Below are 19,316 nucleotides of genomic sequence, written 5' to 3' on the forward strand. Positions count from 1 at the left end.
GCAGATAAACAAGGCACAGTAAATGAAATGACCAGGACACGTGACAGCCTGCCGAGAGCCCACTCCCCCACAAATCCTCCTGTCCCCAGCCAAAAGAGAGAAAAAAAAGGGGTCAAAAGCTGCGTTCGAGAAGCCATCGTGTCTTAAAGAGAAGCAGCAAGGCGTAGAGCACGGGCCTGGGAGCCAGAAGGTCGAGGGGTTCTAATCTTGGCTTCGCCGCTTGTCTACTGTGTGACCTTGGCCAAGTTACTTCACTTCTCTGTGCCGCAGTTACCTCATCTGTAAAATGGGGATAGAAACTGCGAGCCCCACGTGAGACGGGGACTGCGTCCAACTCCATCTGCTTGTGTCCACCCCAGCACTTAGTACAGTCCCTGGCACATAGTAAGGGCCTAACAAACATCATCATAATAATTATCGTTATTATCATTAATAATAAACTTGGTGACTTCTCCCTGTCTGTAATGCAGCTTTAGTGTCCATCTCCCCAGCTACACTGTACGCTCCTTGAGGGCAGGGATTTTGTCTAGCAACTCTATAGTACCATTCAATCAATCTGTATTTATTGAATGCCTGCTATGTGCAGAACACTTTACAAAAAGCTTGGGAAAGTCCAGTATAATGGAGTCGGTAGACAAGAACCCTGCTCCCAAGCACTCTGTGATCTGCGCGGAGGAAGCCCTCAAAAAACACCATTAGTGGATTGAAAGATGAAGCTCTTGGAGCTAAATTTAGCCAGCAGGCCCCTTGGGGGATGGAGCAGCGTGGCCTAGTGGATAGAGCACGGGCCCGGGAGTCAGAAGGCCCTGGATTCTAATCCAGGTTCCGCCACTTGTCTGCCGTCTGACTTCAGGCAAGTCCCTTTTCTTCTCTGTGACTCAGCTACCTCATCTGCAAAACGGGGATTAAGACCCTGAGTCCCTCGTGGGACAGGGACTGCGTCCGACCTGATTATCTTGTATTTACCTCAGCACTTAGTACAGTGCTTGGCTCTTAGGAAGTGCTTAATAAGTACCCTAATTAATGAGATGGAAAACAGGAGAAAAAGAGTCAGTTACCTCATCTGTAAAATGGGGATTAACAGCATGAGCCCCATGAGGGACAGGGATTGCGTCCAACCTGATTATCTTGTATCTATCCCAGTGCTCAGTACAGTGCCGGGCATATGGGAAGCAGCGTGGCTCAGTGGAAAGAGCGCGGGCTTGGGAGTCAGAGGTCATGGGTCCATATCCCAGCTCTGCCACTTGTCAGCTGTATGACTGTGGGTAAGTCACTCCACTTCTCTGTGCCTCAGTTCCCTCATCTGTAAAATGGGGATTAAGACTGTGAGCCTCACGTGGGACAACCTGATTGCCCTGTATCTCCCAGAGCTTAGAACAGTGCTCTGCACATAGTAAGCGCTTAACAAATACCAACATTATTATTATTATTATTATACAGTAAGTGCTTAACAAATGTCATTGAAAATTAACGGTGCCCCATGGGAGCAGGGCAGGACCCGGTCAGAGCCAAGGAGCTGGAAGTCTGGGGGCCCGTTCTCAGATGCCCCCTCAGGGTCGGGAACAAGGAGGGGGGTGAGCACGGGGGCAGCCCGGCCCTTACCTGCACGAATGGCTTCCGGCCCGGCCAAGCGCCGCCCCGCATCATGCCATTCTCTTCCAGCACCTGGCGCTGGGACGGGCAGCAGCAGTCCGAGCAACGGGCCCACTGGAGGTGATGACAGCGGCAGCCGCGGTGGCTGGGCGGCAGACTCCTCTTGAGCAGAGCCGGGCAGAGCTCCCCGGAACAGTAGGGGCACGGGTCGTGGACCACGGCGCCTTGGACGTTGCAGGGGAACGGGTAAGTCCTGAGGTACTCGAACTCCCCGCGGTGGGTCACGGGCTGGTAGCACATGGGCTGCTCCAGGCCTTTGGCGGCAAAGCACTCTGTGTAAGCGGAGGGCTCCGGAGGCAGGGGGGACGAGGAGCGATAGGCCTGGTCCACCGAGTGCCGCCTCAGGTCCCTGCAGTCCGAGTTGACCGGGCGGAAGGAGCCCTGGTCCGGGGGCTTGGGTCTCAGGGCCACCGGCTTGCTGTGTCGGGCGGACAGGGCCGCCAGGCCGGGCAGGTGAGGCGTGGACACGGACCGGCTGGTCTCCTCGAAGAACCTCCTCCTGTCGGCGAAGGGCAGGAGGATGGCGTCCTCCGGGGCCCGGCCGGCCGACTCCTTCTCGTATGAGTCGGGGCCTCCGTCCGGGGCGGACTCCAGGTGAGGCTGCAGCTTGTGCTCCGGAGACCACCGCCAGCGTCCCCCACGCGCCGCGGCGGCGGGGGCCCGCTGCTTCTCGGGGTCGGGGGCCTTCCACCGGAGGTCCGGCCCGGCCGCGGGCCAGATGGGCCTCCGGCCGGGACTCCCGGGGGTCTCCGGCGCCGCTCTGGGGCCGTGGCTCTTGGCTTCCTGACTGAGGCACTCGGAAGACCTAGCCCGGGACATGCGGGCCCTGCTGAGGTTCTGGGAGATGGGCCCGGGCCACCCGCCGTGAGGAGGGGAGGGGGGCGGCAGAGGCGGGGACGGAGGAGGAGAGGGTCCAGAGGTGGGTGGCGGGGATGGGTCGGGAGGATGCCCCGGGGGATCCTCCGGCTCCTCTGCCTCTTCCACCGGCTCCTCCCCGCCCAGCAGGCCGGCCGGGCCCTTGCTCTTCTGGAGCTGGGCCTTCCTCCGCTGGATCTCGTTGCGCAGGTTGGTGGCGAATCGCTCGCTCTTCCGCCGCATCTGGGTGGAGCGGCACCGGGTGCCCCCGCTCCTCCTGGCACCCGCTCGCCCGCCCTCGTCCGAGGCCCGGGGGCCCCCGGCCGGCTTGGGGCTCGGGGGGCTCTCTCGGGCCGGCCGACCAGGTGGGGAGTTGGGAGGGGAGGAGTGCCCGGGGCTGGGCTGCTGGGGGGCGACGTCCGGGTCGGGGCAGCCCCCGTCGGGGGACTGGGTGCCATCCTGATGCCCCGAAGGGTGCCCGCGGGCCTCTCCAGCGGCGGCAGGGGCGCTCCCTCGTGTGGGGTCCCTGGCCTGGCCCGCCGGGACCTCGGCCCCGAGCGGGTCGCAGACTCCACCAGGGGGTGGGCGGCAGGGGCTCCCCCGGCCCCCAGGGGCACCGTGCAGGGGCGATAAGGTCCACCGGTGCCCCTCCTGGACGGTTGGAAGCTCGGCCACGTCACTCTCCGTGCCCCTCTCCGCCCCGAGGCGCAGGGCCCGCAGCTGGGATGCCAGCAGCTGCTCAGGAGCGCTATGCCGGTGCCCCGACGGCCCGAGGGAGGGACGGTCAGCGAGGGGCCCGGCCGGATCCTCCGCGGCCTCTCCGGGCCTCCGGGCCCACTGGGCCCCTCCGTCCCCAACCCTGGGACCCTCCCTCACCGGTGGCTCGTGGCCGGGGTCGGGCTGGGCGCTCAGGCCATAGTACCGGTCAGCCACCGGACGCTCCTTCCAGTGGCCCTCGCAGGCCCCCGGGGGCTGGCCGCAGGGGCAGCGGGGCCCGCCGGGGGGCTCCCTCGCCGACAGGGGGGCGTCGGAGGCCTGGCGACCCTTGAGGTGCGAGGCGTCGGAGGGGGCCGAGGCCCGGCGCCTCTCCCCAGGGCCGGGCTGGGCCCTGGATGCGCGCAGGCTGTCCCTCCGCACCGGGGGCTGCGGGGGGCCGCAGGCCGAGCCGCCCGCTCTACCCGGGCCCGAGAGATTGCTCTCGTGGGGGCAGGAGGAAGGTCGGGGCCCGGGCCCCGTCTGCGGGTAGCGCCCCTCCTGGGGCTTGCCGGGGCCCAGGCCCTGGAAGATGCAGTCCGTGGAGGCGGCCTCCTCGGGCCGCAGGGACGGCGCGTAGTCAGAGGCGTTGGAGCTGGCGGAAAACGAGCTGTAGGCGGAGTCCCGCTTATTCTGGTAGAGGCTCTGGTCCACGGGCGAGAGGTCACCCTCGTCGTACGCTTGGCCGGGCTGGTGGTCCAGGCTCTCCATGCTGCCGATCGAGCTGCTTTTGTCCGTGCTGCAGTGCCGGGACAGCTGGTTCCACTGCAGACTCAGGTCGCTGCACACAAAGGACGCAGGTGTCAGGTGCGGTGCAGGTGAGCATTCATTCATTCAATCGTATTTACTGAGCACTAACTGTGTGCAGAGCACTGTACTAAGTGCTTGGGAAAGTACAATACCGCAGTAAACGGACACATTGCCCGCCCACAACCGACTTACAGTCAAGAACAACAAGGAAGGGGTAGCGTTGGGAGGGACCCTATTTATCGATCAATTCATCGATAACTCCCACGGTGGTATGTCTCGAGCGCTTTATCGATAGATCGTATTTACTGTACGCTTAGCGTGTGTGGAGCACTGGACTAAGCACTTGGGAGAATACGATACCACAGAGTTGGCAGACACGATCCCCGTCCGCAGTGAGCTCACAGTCTGGAGGGAGAGACGGACACTAATACCAATAAAGCAAAATAATAATAATAATTGCGGTATTAAGTTAAGTGCTTACTATGTGTCAGGCACTGTACTAAGGGCTGGGGTAGATATAAGCAGATCAGGTTGGACTCAGTCCCTGTCCCACATGGGGCTCACAATCTTAATCCCCATTTTAAAGATGAGGGAACTGAGGCCCAGAGAAGTGAAGTGACTTGCTCAAGGCCACACAGCAAACAAGTGGCGGAACCGGGATTAGAACCCAGGCAACTGGCGGGGGCAGGTCCTCTGACTCCCAGACTTTTGCTTTTATCGACTAGGCCATGCCATGAGGCTACTCTATCCCAGCGCTTAGAACAGTGCTGTGCATGCAGTAAGTCCTCAATGAACGTCATCAGTTGATTCCCAGACTTCAGTAGAAAAGATCATTATAATAATAATAATGATGATTCTTCTTGTTGTTGTATTTGTTAAGTCAATTTTCCAATCATTGTACTAAGTGCAGGGGTAGAGAGAAAATAATCAGACCAGACACAGTCCCTCGCCGACACGGGGCTCATAGTCTAAGGGCGAGAAAGAACTGGTATTTCATCCTCATTTTCCAGCTGACGAAACTAGAACCTCAAGTTCACCGCCCTCTGCCCAGGCCCCCGACCCCGGGATCATCTTGACATCCAGTGGGCCCTTAATTCATCAGCTGCTTGTTGACAACGATCCCTGCTACCAGCTTTACCACCCTTCCTGCTCTGAAGACAAAGATGGACTTGGTGCAACAAAAACAAGACTCCAGCTAAAAATAAGGAAAAGCTCTGTTGGAGGAAAAACAAGCACTGCCTCTTCCAAGTTAATAGAAGTTGGGGTGGAGGTCCCCTCTTCCTCCTCCTTGGGAGCAGAAACTCCATATTCAAAAAAAAAAATACCACATCAGGATGGAGGGTGCAGGCCGGGGGGCTGCAGGATGGACTCATTTGGGTTGTAATAATAATAATAATAATAATAACAGTTAATAAGAATAATGATAATGTTGGTATATAAATACCAACATTATTATATGTTAAGTTCTTACTATGTGCAGAGCACTGTTCTAGGCGCTGGGGGAGATACAGGGTAATCAGGTTGCTCCTCGTGAGGCGCACTGTCTTCATCCCCGTTTTGTGGATGAGGTAACTGAGGCACAGAGAAGTTAAGTGCCTTGCCCACAGTCACACAGCTGACAAGCGGCAGAGCCATGACCTCCGACTCCCAAGCCCGGGCTCTTTCCACCGAGCCACGCTGCTTCTCTAGTTGATTCATTCATTCAATCACATTTATTGTGCGCTTACTGTGTGTGCTGAGCACTGTACTAGGTGCTTGGGATTTATTTTGTTAATGATGTGTATATATCTATGATTATATTTATCTTGATGCTCTTGATGCCTGTCTACTTGTTTTATTGTCTGTCTCCCCCGATTAGACTGTGAGCCCGTTGTTGGGCAGGGACTGTCTCTGTTACCGAATTGTCCATTCCAAGCGCTTAGTACAGTGCTCTGCACATAGTAAGCGCTCAATAAATACTATTGAATGAATCACAGTATTTGTTAAGTGCTTTCTATGTGTTGGGCACTGAACTAAGCTCTGGGGTGGATACAAGCAGTTCAAGTCGGACACAGTCCCTGACCAATGTGGGGCTCACAGTCTTAATTCCCAATTTACAGATGAGGTGACCCCTCTGCTTCCCTGTACCAATGGGATGGAGGGGGAGAGGGCAGGAGGGTTCCCGGGGGGACGATATGGCTGAGGAGAGAGGTCACCCTACAGCTGGCTCTGACCAAAGGGTATAGAAGTCCAATTTGACGATGGGGCCTATTCTCTCTGCTTCCTGTAAGGGAGGTAGTTTCAGGAGGGAGCTGAGCTGGACCCCGACCCCACATTAATAATAATAATAATCATGGCATTTGTTAAGCGCTTACCATATGCCAGGAACTGTACTAAGCACTGGAGCGGATACGAGCAAATTGCGTTGGACTCAGTGCCTATCCCACGTGGGGCTCACAGTCTCAATCCCCATTTTACAGATGAGGAACCTGAGGCACAGTGATGTGAAGTGACTGCCCAAGGTCACACAGCAGACAAGTGGCAGAGCCAGGATCAGAACTCATGAACTTCTGACTCCCAAGTCTGAGGTCTAGCTGCTTTGCCATACAGTCCAATTTCCAATCTACAATTTCTTTTTTTCTTTTAATGGTATTTAAATGCTTATTATGTGCCAAGCACTGGTCTAAGCGCTGGGGTGGATACAAGATAATCTGGTTGGACACATTCCCTGTACCACAAGGGACTCAAAGTCTTAATCCCCATTCTACAGAGAAGTGAAGTAACCTGCCCAAGGTCACACAGCAGATGTGTGGCAGAACCAGGATTAGAATCCTCATCCTGTGACACCCAGGCCTGTGATCTTTAAACTAGATTATGTTGCTTAAAATCTATGACTTCTATTTTTTTTTTTTTCAGAAAAAATGGTATTTGTTAAGTGCTTACTATAAGCCAGGCACTGTACTAAGTGCTGGGGTAGATACAAGATAATCAGGTTGGACACAGTCCCTGTCCCACGTGGGGCTCACAGTCTTAATCCCCATTTTACAGATGAGGGAACTGAGGCCCAGAGAAGTGAAGTGACCTCATCTGCTGGGTATTGGGCAATCCTGGGGGTCTCTCTCTCTCGAGCATTTTGGGGGAACTGAGTCCCGGGGGAGATGCAGAGGGAACAAGATCAGACAGCAGACGAGTGACAGAAGGGGGATTAGAATCCAGGTCTTCTGACTCCCAGGCCCGTGCTCTTGCCACTAGGCGAGGCTGTTTCCTGTTCCTTCCCGGTCCTCCGCCTCCATCCCACAGAGCGGGGCCCCGGAGGAAAGAACAGCTCATGCGAGGAGCGGGAAGGGACGAGTCGGATGAGCCTGGGTAGGAAGACGGAGAGCTGGAGGCCGATGAGCTCAGAGAGGCCTCTGGGGGCTGACGACAGCCCTGACGTCTGACCTCGTTCCCTCTGCTTCTCCCCTGGGACTCAGTCTCCCAAAATGCTCAAGAGACCGAAAGATCCAGGATTGCCCAATACCAATAACAGCAAGAGTGGTATTTGTTAAGTGCTGACTATGTGCCAAGCAGTGAGAAGCAGTGGGGCCTAGTGGATAGAGCATGGGCCTGAGAGTCAGAAGGACTTGGGTTCCAATCCCAGCTCCGCCACTCCTCTATATGACCTTAGCCACGTCACTTCACTTCTCTGTGACTCAGTTCCCTCGTCTGTAAAATGGTTATTAAGACTGTGAGCCCCTTGTGGGGCAGGGGCTGCGTCCAACCTGATCAGCTTGTACCTACCCAAGCACTTAGTATAGTGCCTGGCATGTAGTAAGTGCTTAACAAATACTATAAAAGAAAAAAAAAAGAAAAGGGACAGGGTTTAACCCAGGAGTTGGTATAACACAATCAGATCAGGCCTTATCCCTGCCCCAATGGTGCCCACAGTGTAAGGGAGGGCGAATGAGTATAGGATCCCCATTTTACAGATGAGGGAACTCAGTCACAGAAAAGTGAAGTGACCATCCCAAGATCACACAGTAGGACCCAGCGAACTACTTGTCCCTGCTGTTCTGGGAGAGTAGAGCCTCCTCCCTCCGTTGAATGACGACGCTCGTTCCTTGTGGAGACAGTCTGACTCCACAGCGCTAAGAGCCGGGGAAGTCGAAAGGAGATTGCAGCTGGAGGGAAACCCCCTGCCTCCCAGGGAAACCAGGGAACGGCACATGCAAAGCCCGACCGGAGCAGGGTCAGGGAAAGAGCATCGTGGTGACGAGGACAAGGAGGAGGAGGAGGAGGAGGAGGATGAGAAGGAGGTGAGGAAGAGGAGGGCGAGGACTAGGAGGAGGAAGACAACAACGAAGAGCAGGAGGTCGAGGACAAGGAGGATGAGGACAAGAAGGACGAGGACAAGGACGAGGAGGACAAGGACGAGGAGGACAAGGACGAGGAGGACAAGGACGAGGAGGACAAGGACGAGGAGGAGGATGACAGTGAGGAGGAGGACGATGATTAAGAGGACGATGATTAGGAAGATGATGATTAAGAGGACGATGATGATTAGGAGGACAATGATAATAATAACAATAATGATGGTATTTGTTAAGCGCTTACTAGGTGCCAAGCACTGTTCTAAGCGCTGGGATAGATACAGGGTAATCAGGTTGTCCCACGTGGGGCTCATAGTCTTAATCCACATTTTACAGATGAGGTAACTGAGGTGCAGAGAAGTTAAGTGACTTGCTCAAAGTCACGCAGCTGACAAGAAAGGGATCTGGGATTAGAACCCATGACCTATGATTCCCAAGCCCGTGGTCTTTCCATTTAAGCCACGCTGCTTCTCAATGAGAAGGACAAGGATGAAGAAGAGGAGGAGGAGGAGGAAGACAAGGAGGCTGAGGGCAAGGAGGACGGTCACGAGGAGGATGACGAGGAGGTCGATGAGGAGGCGGAGGAGGATGAGGACGAGGGGGAGTACAAGGAGGAGGAGGAGGAAAAGGATGAGGACAAAGAGGATGAGCACAAAAACATGTAAGAGGATGAGGACAAGGACACAAAGGAGCAGGAGATACTACAGGACTCACCTCGTGTCACATCCCGAATGCCAAGACAAGCTGAAGGCGTCGGAGGGAAAGTGCATGGTGGTGGCCGCTTCAGCCCGGACCTCGGACAGCTTGGCCAGGTGCCATGAGTGAGGCCTGATGACAGGAACGTTCCTCCTGCCAAGAGCAGACAACAAGAATGGGGAGGAAGTCAGCTTAAAGGAACCAGGGCTGAAATCACTTCCTGGACGGCTTTTGGCCTCCCTCCTCTGCCACCGCCCCCTCCCCAGATAAAGGGAGATGCTTTATCAGGAGATACCATGAGGTCTGGGCACCCCATATGGCGCTTCTGAGCCCCCCACCCCTACCCCTTCGAGGGCCACCAAGTCACAACCCTTCTAACGCTCCTCCCCACTGCAGACATCCAGTGCCCTGGGCAGCTGGGAAAAACTTCATGGAGATCAAGGGTTAGGTCCCCACACAATCTTTCAGACCCCCCTGATCTTTTGGGTTAGTTTGGAGCAGAAGTTGCCCTGCGAACACAGGAACCTCCCTACCCTCTTCCTGGGAGGAAATAAACTCTGCCCATTTCATTTGAGTCAAGACTCTCCGGGATGTGGGAAAAACCTTTGAATTTTTTTTTTTAAAAAAGCCACAATCATTCTGAAGCTGCTCCTTCTGCTTTCTGCCTCAGCTTGCAAGCTGGTCAAAACAGGGCCTGGGGTCTTCTTCTCTTGTGCGTGCCCAAGCTCCTAGAAGGGAGAAGCAGCGTGGGCAAGTGGAAGAAGACTCGGCCAGAGTCAAAGGACCTGCCTGGGTTCTAATCTCAGCTCTGACACTTTGCTGCTGTGTGACCTTGGGCAGGTCATTTTACTTCTCTGTGCCTCAGCTCCCTCATCTGCAAAATGGGGATTCACTACCTGTTCTCCCTCCCACTTAATAATAATAATGGTATTTGTTAAACGCTTACTATGTGCCAAGCACTGTACTAAGCACTGGGATGGATACAAGCAAATAGGATTGAACACATTCTTGAACCCCATGGAGAACCTGATTTATCTTGTATCTGCCCCAGTGCTCCGTACCGTTGCCGGGATATAGCAGGTGCATAACAAATACCCGGAATATTATTATTACCATTATTATTTTAATAGAACAGGGCTCTGCACAGCCACAGGTGTTCAGTGAGCACTAAGGAAACGATTAATCTTCCCTGCCCCAAATACGAAAAGGAGAGCCTCAGATCTTCAACAAAGATCAGGTGCAATCCCTGGATACCCATCACTCATTTCAATCTATCAGTGGTATTGATTGAGTGCTTACTATGTGCAGAGCACTGTACTAAGCGCTTGGGGGAGTACAACACAACAGAATTAGTAGACACGACCCTTGCCCATAACGAGTTTACCATCTAAGAAGACTGTCTCCATGTGTAATATTGAACCACACACAGTCGTCCATGATACCTTTTTATTAACCAGTCTTCAACCCCAACACTTCCCATCAGTCAATAGTATTTACTGAGCACATAGTATGTGCAAAGCACTGTACTAAGCACTTGAGAGAGTACAATACAACAGAGTTAGCAGACATATTACTTGCCCAGAACGAGTTTGCTCTTTTTTCTAGTGGTTCCAACTTAAAACCATGTGTAGTAAACTTTAGGTAGAGAATGTCAAGACACTAAACTTCCCATTGTGCGCTTCATCTGTTCAGAGCACTGTGCCAAGCACTCAATCGTATTTACTGAGCGTTTACTGTGTGCACAGCACTGGACTAAGCGCTTGGGAGAGAACAATATAACAATAACAGAGCTGGTAAACACGTTCCCTGCACACAATGAGCTTTTAGTTTAAGAGGGGGAGACAGACATTAAGTTACATAGATAATTTATGGCTATGGACATAGATGTTGTGGGGCTGAGGGAGGGGGGAATAGAGGGTCCAAATCCAAGTGGAACGGGAACACAGAAGGGAGTGGGAGAAGAGAAAATGAGGATTTAGCCTGGGAAGGCCTCTTGGAAGAGATAGGCCTACAATAAGGATTTGGAGGCGTGGAGAGGGACGATGTTCCAGACTAGGAGCTCTGTCTCCCCCTCTAGAGCGTAAGCTCGCTGAGGGCAGGGAATGCGTCTACCACCTCGGCTGTGTTGTGGTCTCCAAAGTGCTTAATACAGTGCTCTGCCCTCAGTAACCGCTCACTAAATACAATCGATGGACTGATTGATTGAGAGCACCGGGGAACACCATGTTGAGCACGGCAACTGTGAGGAGCGTTTTGCGGTTGGTGGGTCGGGGAAGCAGAGGGTGGATGGGGAGGAGTCCGGGGGGTAGAGGGTACAGGAGGCTTCTGGATGCCAGCTTCGGATGCCGGCATTCCACGAAGGGCAGTGCGGCCGAGATAAGGAGGGAAAGAGGAAGCTATTCGATGCGGGTCGGGGGCTATAGAAGGATAGCGCTGCAATCGTGGCCGGGATTTATGGGGAGAAAACTGGGCAGGAGACGCGGTTCCTGCAATCTCCAGACACACACAGTTCCTCGTAGCCAAGTGGACAGAGCAAGGGCCTGGGAGTCAGAAGGTCATGGGTTCTAAGTCCGACTCCTTCACTTGTCTGCTTTGTGGCCTTGGGCAAATCACTTCCCTTCTCTATACCTCAGTTACCTCATCTGGAAAATGGGGATTAAGACTGTGAGCCCCATGAGGGACAGGGACTTAATCCAACCTAATTGGCTTGGATTCAGCATTTTAGTACAGTGCCTGGCACATTGTAAGAGCTTAACAAATACCATAATCATTATTATTATTATTACTGGGAGCCTCAGAGTGGGTGGGTACTCGGTCTTGCCTCATAATCTTGTATCTACCCCAAGATACGGGACTGTGCTTGGCACACAGCAAGGGCTTAACACACACCACGATTATTATTATTATTGCATAGCTGTGGATTTTACTGCATGGAGAAGGAAACTCTTGGGAAGTACTGCTGTCTAGTGGAAAGAGCACGAATCTGGGAGTCAGATGACCTGGGTTCTAATCCAGGTTCTGCCACTCACCAGCTGTGTGCCTTTGGGCAAATCACATAACTTCTTTCTGTCTCGGTTACCTCACCTCTAAAATGGGGATGAAGACTGTGAGCCCCATGTTGGAAAGGGACTGTGTCCAACCCAATTACCTTATATCTACCCCAGCACTTAGTACAGTGCCTGGCACATAGTAAGCACATAATAAGTACCACAATTATTCTTATCATTATTATTAACTTCTTTGTGCCTCAGTTACCTCATCGGTAAAATGGGGTTGAAGACAGTGAGCCCCAGGTGGGAAAGAGACAGTGTCCAACCAGATTATCTTCTATCTACCCTAGTGCTTAGTAAAGTGCTTGGGACACAGTAGGGACAGGGAATGTTTCTATTGGTGAATTGTACTTTCCAAGCACTTAATATAGTGCTCTGCACACAGTAAGCACGCAATCAATATGACAATGAATAAATGAACAAATTTCTATTACTATTACTGTGCTTACTGTGTGGAGAGCACTGTACTAGGTTCTTGAGAAATATAACAGAGTTGGAGGATATGTTCTCTGATCACAAACATGTGAAGCAGGGTGGCCTAATGGAAATTCACAGGCCTGGGAGTCAGAACACTTGGGGTCTAATCCCATCTTTGAGACTCACCTGTTTGTGACCTTGGGAAATTCACTGCACTCCTCCGTGCCTCAGTTTCCTCAAATGCAAAATGGGGATTCAGTACCTGTTCTCCCTCCTGTTTAGACTGTGACCCCCATTTGAGACAGGGACTGTGTCCATCCTGATTAACTAGTATCTAACCCAGCAATTGGAACAGTGCTTGGCACATAGTAAGCACATAATGAATACCAGCCTAGAGTGACTGTAACATTCACTCAAGTTCAAAAGATTTACTAGCCCTCAATCCCCTCTCACACACCTCCAAAGAACCACGTGAGCAAAAAAATCCCATCAGGTTTCTTTATTATTTGTCTTGCACAAATACTTCCTCCTCAGGTCCAACTGACTAGTTCTAATAATTTTTTTAGGGCAGTTAAGCGCTTACTACGTGTCAGGCACTGCACTAAACACTGTGGTGGATACAAGCTAATCAGGTTGGCCACAGTCCATGTCCCACATGGGGCTCCCAGTCTTAATCCCTATTTTACAGATGAGGGAAGTGAGGCCCAGGGAGGTGAAGTGATTTACCCATGGTCACACAGCAGGCAAGTGGCGGAGCCGGGATTAGCACCCAGGTCCTTTTGATTCCTAGTGATATGTCCACTATGCTATGCTGAATAATAAATAATAATAACTTTAATAGAGCTACAATTGTTCTAAGGAAAAATCCACACGTCCACTATCTCCTTTTCACCTTACAACATCCCTAGGCAGGAGGGTTAGGGTTTCGGTGGTTCCCCCAAAGCCTCCCTGTGCCTCCCACAGCCCACAGGGACCGAAGACCTCAAAGCCGAGGCAGAGCCGAGCATCCGCCTTCAGCCCGGCCAGCCGCCCGGAGCTGCCCGGTGGCGAGCACGGAGGGGGTGACAAGTCAGGCCGGCTACCGAAAACAGGCTCCCTCCACCACCACTGGCCCCTGGCCCCGGCCTGGCCCCCTCCCACAAATCACCGGCCAATGCTGAAGCCAGGCAAGCCTTCCGCGCTGTGCAGGGCTCAGGAAAAGAGCAAGGAAGTGATGTTAGGGAAAGATAAAGCTCGCGTCCAAAAAGAACTTTTAAAAATACATAAAAGTTAGACGGGAGGGAAAAACACCTCCGACACACGCACTTAAAAGAATTCTTGGCTTCCTCCTCCACACAGACCTCACTCGGCCGTCTCTGGGGGGTTTCTAGGTCAGGGGGGAGGAAAGCACAACTCAGAGGTCAGAGGGCGAGGAACCAGCTCTGGCTCAGGCTGCGGAACCAGCGGGCTTTGCAGCATCCAGAGCCTGCCCTGCTACAGAGAAGCAGCGTGCCTGAGTGGATACAGCACCAGTCTGGGAGTCAGAAGGACCTGGGTTCTAATCCTGCCTCTGCCACATATCTGCTGCGTAAGCTTGGGCAAGTCAGTTCACTTCTCTGGGCCTTAGTTACCCCGTCTGTAAAACGGGGATTACGAGTGTGAGCCCTTTGTGGGACAGGGATTGTGCCGAACCTGATTAACTTGTAACTACCCCAGTGCTTAGAACAGGGCTTGGCACATAGTAAGTGCTTAATAAGTACCATAATTATTAATCATTATTATTACTACAGCAGTTCTTTCTTGGCTGGGGCGAACCAATCGATCAGTGGTATTTATTGAGCACTGACTCTGTGCAGAGCCCTGGGCTGAGCGCTTGGGAGAGGACAGTACAACAGTGTTGGTAGACACCTTCCCTGCCCACAACAAGCTTACGGTCCAGAGGGGGAGAGAGACATTGATATAAATAATTTATAGATTCATTCAATCGCATTTAACGAGCACTTACTGTGTACAGATCACTGTACTGAGCGCTTGGGGAGGGTACAATACAATAATAAACAGACTCATTCCCTGCCCGCAATGAGCTTACAGTGTAGCTCTTTATATAATTCATTCATTCATTCAATAGTATTTATTGAGTGCTTACTATGTGCAGAGCACTGTACTAAGCACTTGGAATGTACAAATCGGTAACAGATAGAGAGAGTCCCTGTCTTTCGACAGGCTTACAGTCTAATCGGGGGAGACAGACAGACAAAAACAATAGCAATAAATAGAATCAAGGGGATGAACACCTCATTAAAACAACAGCAAATAAATAGAATCAAGGTGATGTACATCTCATTAACAAAATAAATAGGGTACATAGTGCTCTGGGGATGAGAATGGGGCGAATATCAACTGTCCAAAGGGTACAACTTGGATCTTTTCAACTTCCTGAGTGCGTGAGGACCTCCTGATCCAGACCCAGGGCCAGAAGAACTACATCTCCAGTGCCCTATTACACCGGGCTCCTTCTCGCCACTGACCCCTTGCTCACGCCCTCCCTCCTGCCTCCAACTCCCTCCCTGCAGACCACTGCTTTCCCCATCCTGCTAAAATCCCCTCTCCTCCAATCAATCAGCCGAAGGATTTATTGAGCACTCTGTGCAGAGCACTGAACTAAGCGCTTGGGAGAGTACAATACAACAAAATTAGCTGGAACGTTCCCTGCCCAAAATGAGTTTACAGCCCAGAGGATCCTCCAAGAGACCTTCCCTGATGACGCCCTCATCCTCCCACCCTTATTTCCCCCACCCACTGCCACTCAAGCACTTTCCTCCTGCTTCCCATCACAAACACTTCTATAGTTTCTTGAAAGGTTTGGGGCCACCTACCATCCAAAAGATTGCGGAGTATCGCCATGGACCAGGGAGCCACAGATTTTAAAAAGCCCTGGTCTAGGGAGAAGGGTTGTGTGTATCCTCACAGAAACCCGAGGCTGGAACCTCAGGCTGGAAACTGTGAGCCTCTTGGAGCAGCAATGCTCTGGCTCACAGACAGAGCAGAGGACAGAGAGGCAAGAAACCTGCTTCTAATCCCGGCTCGGAGGCCCTGGACAAGTCACTTAACTTCTCCGGGCTTCAAGTTTCTTCATCTGCAAAACAGGGAGTCAATGCCTGTTTTCCATCCATCCCCCATTTAGACCTGCATGGGAGAGGGACTGTGTTTGGCCTCACTGCATTATATCGATTGCAATACTGAGCACGGTGCTTGGCATTTAATATGCGCTTAAGAAATATCAAAATATCAAATTTATTATGATGATGACTATTACTACTTGACCTGGAACATTAGGCAAGGTCGCAGAGGGACCCAGAAAATCGAGGTTTGCTACGGACCTGAGTTCTAATCCTGGCTCTGCCATTTGTCTGCTGCGTGACCAGGGCGTCACTTAACTTCTCTGGGCCTCAGTTACCTCATCTGTAAAAGGGGGATTAAATCCCCCTCTCCCTCTTCTGAACCCCATGTGGGTCAGGGACCGGGTCCAACCTGATTAGCTTGTATCTTGTAGCTTCGGAGAAGCAGCGTGGCTCAGTGGAAAGAAGCCGTGCCTGGGAGTCAGAGGTCATGGGTTCTAATCCCGGCTCCGCCGCTCACCAGCTGTGTGACTTTGGGCAAGTCACTTCACTGGGCCTCAGTTCCCTCATCTATAAAATGGGGATTAAAACTGTGAGCCCCACATGGGATAACCTGATCACCTTGTATCCCCCCAGCGCTTAGAACAGTGCTTTGCACATAGTAAGCACTTAACAAATACCACCATTATTATTATTATTATTATCTACCCCAGTGCTTAGAACAGTGCCTGACACACAGTAAGTGTTTAACGAATACTATAATTGTTTAGTAGTTATGGATGCTGTGGGCCTGAGAAGACACCATCTGGCTGCCCAATCATCCCCCAGCTCCTCAATCAATCAGTGGTTTTTAGAGAAGCAGCGTGGCTCAGTGAAAAGAGCCCAGGTTTGGGAGACAGAGGTCATGGGTTCTAATCCCGGCTCCGCTGCTTGCCAGCTGTGTGACTTTGGGCAAGTCACTTAGCTTCTCTGGTCCTCAGTTACCTCATCTGTAAAATGGGGATTAAAACTGTGAGCCCCCCGTGGGACATTTTGATCAGCTTGTATCTCCCCAGTACTTAGAACAGTGCTTTGCACATAGTAAGCGCTTAACAAATACCACCATTATTATTGGGTGCTTACTGTGTGCAGAGGACTGCACCAAGCACTTGGGAAGGTACAATATAACAAAGTTGGTAGGCATGTTCCCTGTCCACAACCACTGCCTCTCTTCCCCTCCCTACCCTGGGATCAAACAAGCTCTGATGACCCAACTCAGATCACAACAAACCATCAACAGCCCCCATGTTGGGTAAGTTATAATAATAACCATTGTTGTATTTGTTCAGCACTTACTATATGCCAAGCACTGTACTAAGATGTTAAGGTAAATAAAACAAAATCAGGACCCACATGGGGCTCACAGTCTGAGTAGGAGGGAGAACAGGCATTGAATCCCTATTCTGCAGGTGAGAGAACTGAGACACAGAGAAATAATAATAATAATTACAGTATTTGTTAAGCACTTACTATGTGCCCAAGCACTGTTCTAAGCCTGGGTAGTCAGGTAGTCAGGGGATACAAGGAGTCCCACAGGGGGCTCACATTCTTAATCCCCATTTTCCAGATGAGGTAACTGAGGCCCAGAGAAGTGAAGTGATTTGGCCAAGGTCACAAAGCAGACAAGTGGAGGATCCGGGATTAGAACCCATGACCTTCTGATTCTGAGGCCTGTGCTCTATCCACTACGCCATGCTGCTTCTCGCAATGACTTGCTCAAGGTCACACAGCAGATTAGTGGCAGATCTGGGATTAAAATCTAGGTTTTCTGTCCCCCAGGCCTGTGTTCTTCCCCCTGATAAAATAATAATTGTGGTATTTGTTAAGTGCTTACTATGTGCCAGGCACTGTACCAAGCACTGGGGCAGATACAAGCAAATCGGGTTGGTCACAGTCCCTGTCCCACATGGGGCTCACAGTCTTAATGCCCATTTTACAGAGGCGGTAACTGAGGCATGGAGAAAATAAGTGCCTTGCCCAAGGTCACCCAGCAGACAAGTGGCGGAGTCAGTATTGGAACTCAGGTCTTGTGTCTCTCAGGCCCATGCTCTTTCCACTAGGCCACACTGCTTACCAAAAAGCCACCTCACTATTACTTTGGAGTACACCATTCATTCATTCATTCATTCATTCAATCATATTTATTGAGTGCTTACTTTGTGCAGAGAACTGTACTAAGGGCTTGGGAGAGTACAGTTGTTCTGTTTAACAATAAACAGAAACATTCCCTACCCACAGTGAGCTTACAGTCTGAAAACAAGACTGAAAGTGCCTGTCTTAACAAAAGGAGAAGGGAAAACTTAAAATTGGAGAAGCTAAAGCACTGGAACTAGATACTATGTGGCAGAGCTGGAGGGGAGCTCGTTCCTCGGACTAAAGTAAAAAGAAATAAAGCAGCATGACCAAATGGATAAAGCACAGACCCGGGATGCCAGCTGTCTGCTGTGTGACCCTAGGCAAGTCACTTCACTTCTCTGGACCTCAGTTACCTCATCTGTAAAATGGGGATTGAGACTGTGGGCCCCAGGTGGGACAGGGACTGTGTTCAACCCAATTTGCTTGTATCCACTCCAGCACTTTGTACAGTGCCTGGCATATAGTCAGTGCTTAACAAATACCATAATTATTATTATTAGAAAGCGAAGAGGCCCTTTAACTGACTCCCCAGGCAGATGAAAACATTCACCTCCTCAGAGCCAGGAAGCCCCCTCAGTATCTCCCCCAAGCCCCTCCGGGAGACGAGAACACTCATCTCCTCAGAGCCAAGAAGTCCCTTCAGTATCTGCCCCGAGCTCCCCAGGCAGACGAGAACATTCACCTCTCAGAGCCAAGAGGCTTCCTCAGTATCTTTCATTCATTCATTCAATCATATTTATTGAGTGCTTACTATGTGCAGAGCACTGTACTAAGTGCTTGGGCGCATACAATATAACAATAAACAGACACATTCCCCTTACAATCTAGAGGGGGAGATACATATTAATATAAATAAATTACATATATGTACATAAATGCTGTGGGGCTGGGAGCGGGGATGAATAAAGGGAGCAAGTCAGGGCAACGCAGAAGGGAGGGGGAAAAGAGAAAAGGACGGCTTAGTCAGGGAAGGCTTCTTGGAGGAGATGTGCCTTCAGTACTTTGAATGGAGGGGGAGAGTAATTGTTGGATTTGAGGAAGGAGGGGGTTATCTGCCCCAAACTCCCTGGGCAGACAAGAAGTTCCCTCAGTGTCTGCCCCGAGTCCCCCAGCAGATGAAAAAAACTCATAATTTTTCAGAGCCGAGAAGCTCCCTCACGCAGTTCTGCCCCAAGGCCCCCAGGCCGATGAGATCACATCTCCTCAGAACGGCTAAGCTCCCTCAGTATCTGCCCCAAGCCCCCTGGCAGATGAGAACACTCACCTCCTCGGGTCCGAGAAGCTCCCTCAGGATCTGCCCCAGCCCAGGCAGCACAAAAACAGTAGCCACCCGTCAGCACGACCATCTCCGCAGTGACTCCTCCCTGAGTTTCCTTTCCCAGACTTTCAGTCCGGTTTCCCAGATTTGAGGAGTTGCCAGGAAGGGAAAGGGAAAGAAGGCAGGGGATGCAGCGGGAGGAAGCTATGCCCTCCCACAAGTCACAGTTTAGCCTTGTCTTTATCTTCAGGGTGACTTCAAGATCGGGGGGCCAGTGAGGGGA

General features: G+C 51.8%; 1 protein-coding gene across 4 annotated transcripts in view; it reads right to left on the minus strand.

Moving 5' to 3' along the window:
• The window catches only part of SHROOM4 (shroom family member 4), a 176,576-nt gene that overhangs the window by 41,268 nt on the left and 115,992 nt on the right, over positions 1 to 19,316 (minus strand). For 3 of the 4 annotated variants that reach the window (XM_029067243.2, XM_029067245.2, XM_029067244.2), the window contains exons 3-4: positions 9,054 to 9,188; positions 1,603 to 4,042 (exon numbers count right to left, since the gene is read on the minus strand). In XM_029067243.2, coding sequence (XP_028923076.1) covers positions 1,603 to 4,042; positions 9,054 to 9,188 — 2,575 coding nt within the window. Of the gene's footprint in view, positions 1 to 1,602; positions 4,043 to 9,053; positions 9,189 to 19,039; positions 19,154 to 19,316 lie in introns of those variants that run through there. The other variant, XM_029067247.2, reaches the window with a different exon arrangement.

This window comes from Ornithorhynchus anatinus, chromosome 6 (assembly GCF_004115215.2).
Source record: "Ornithorhynchus anatinus isolate Pmale09 chromosome 6, mOrnAna1.pri.v4, whole genome shotgun sequence".
Lineage (NCBI taxonomy): Eukaryota > Metazoa > Chordata > Mammalia > Monotremata > Ornithorhynchidae > Ornithorhynchus > Ornithorhynchus anatinus.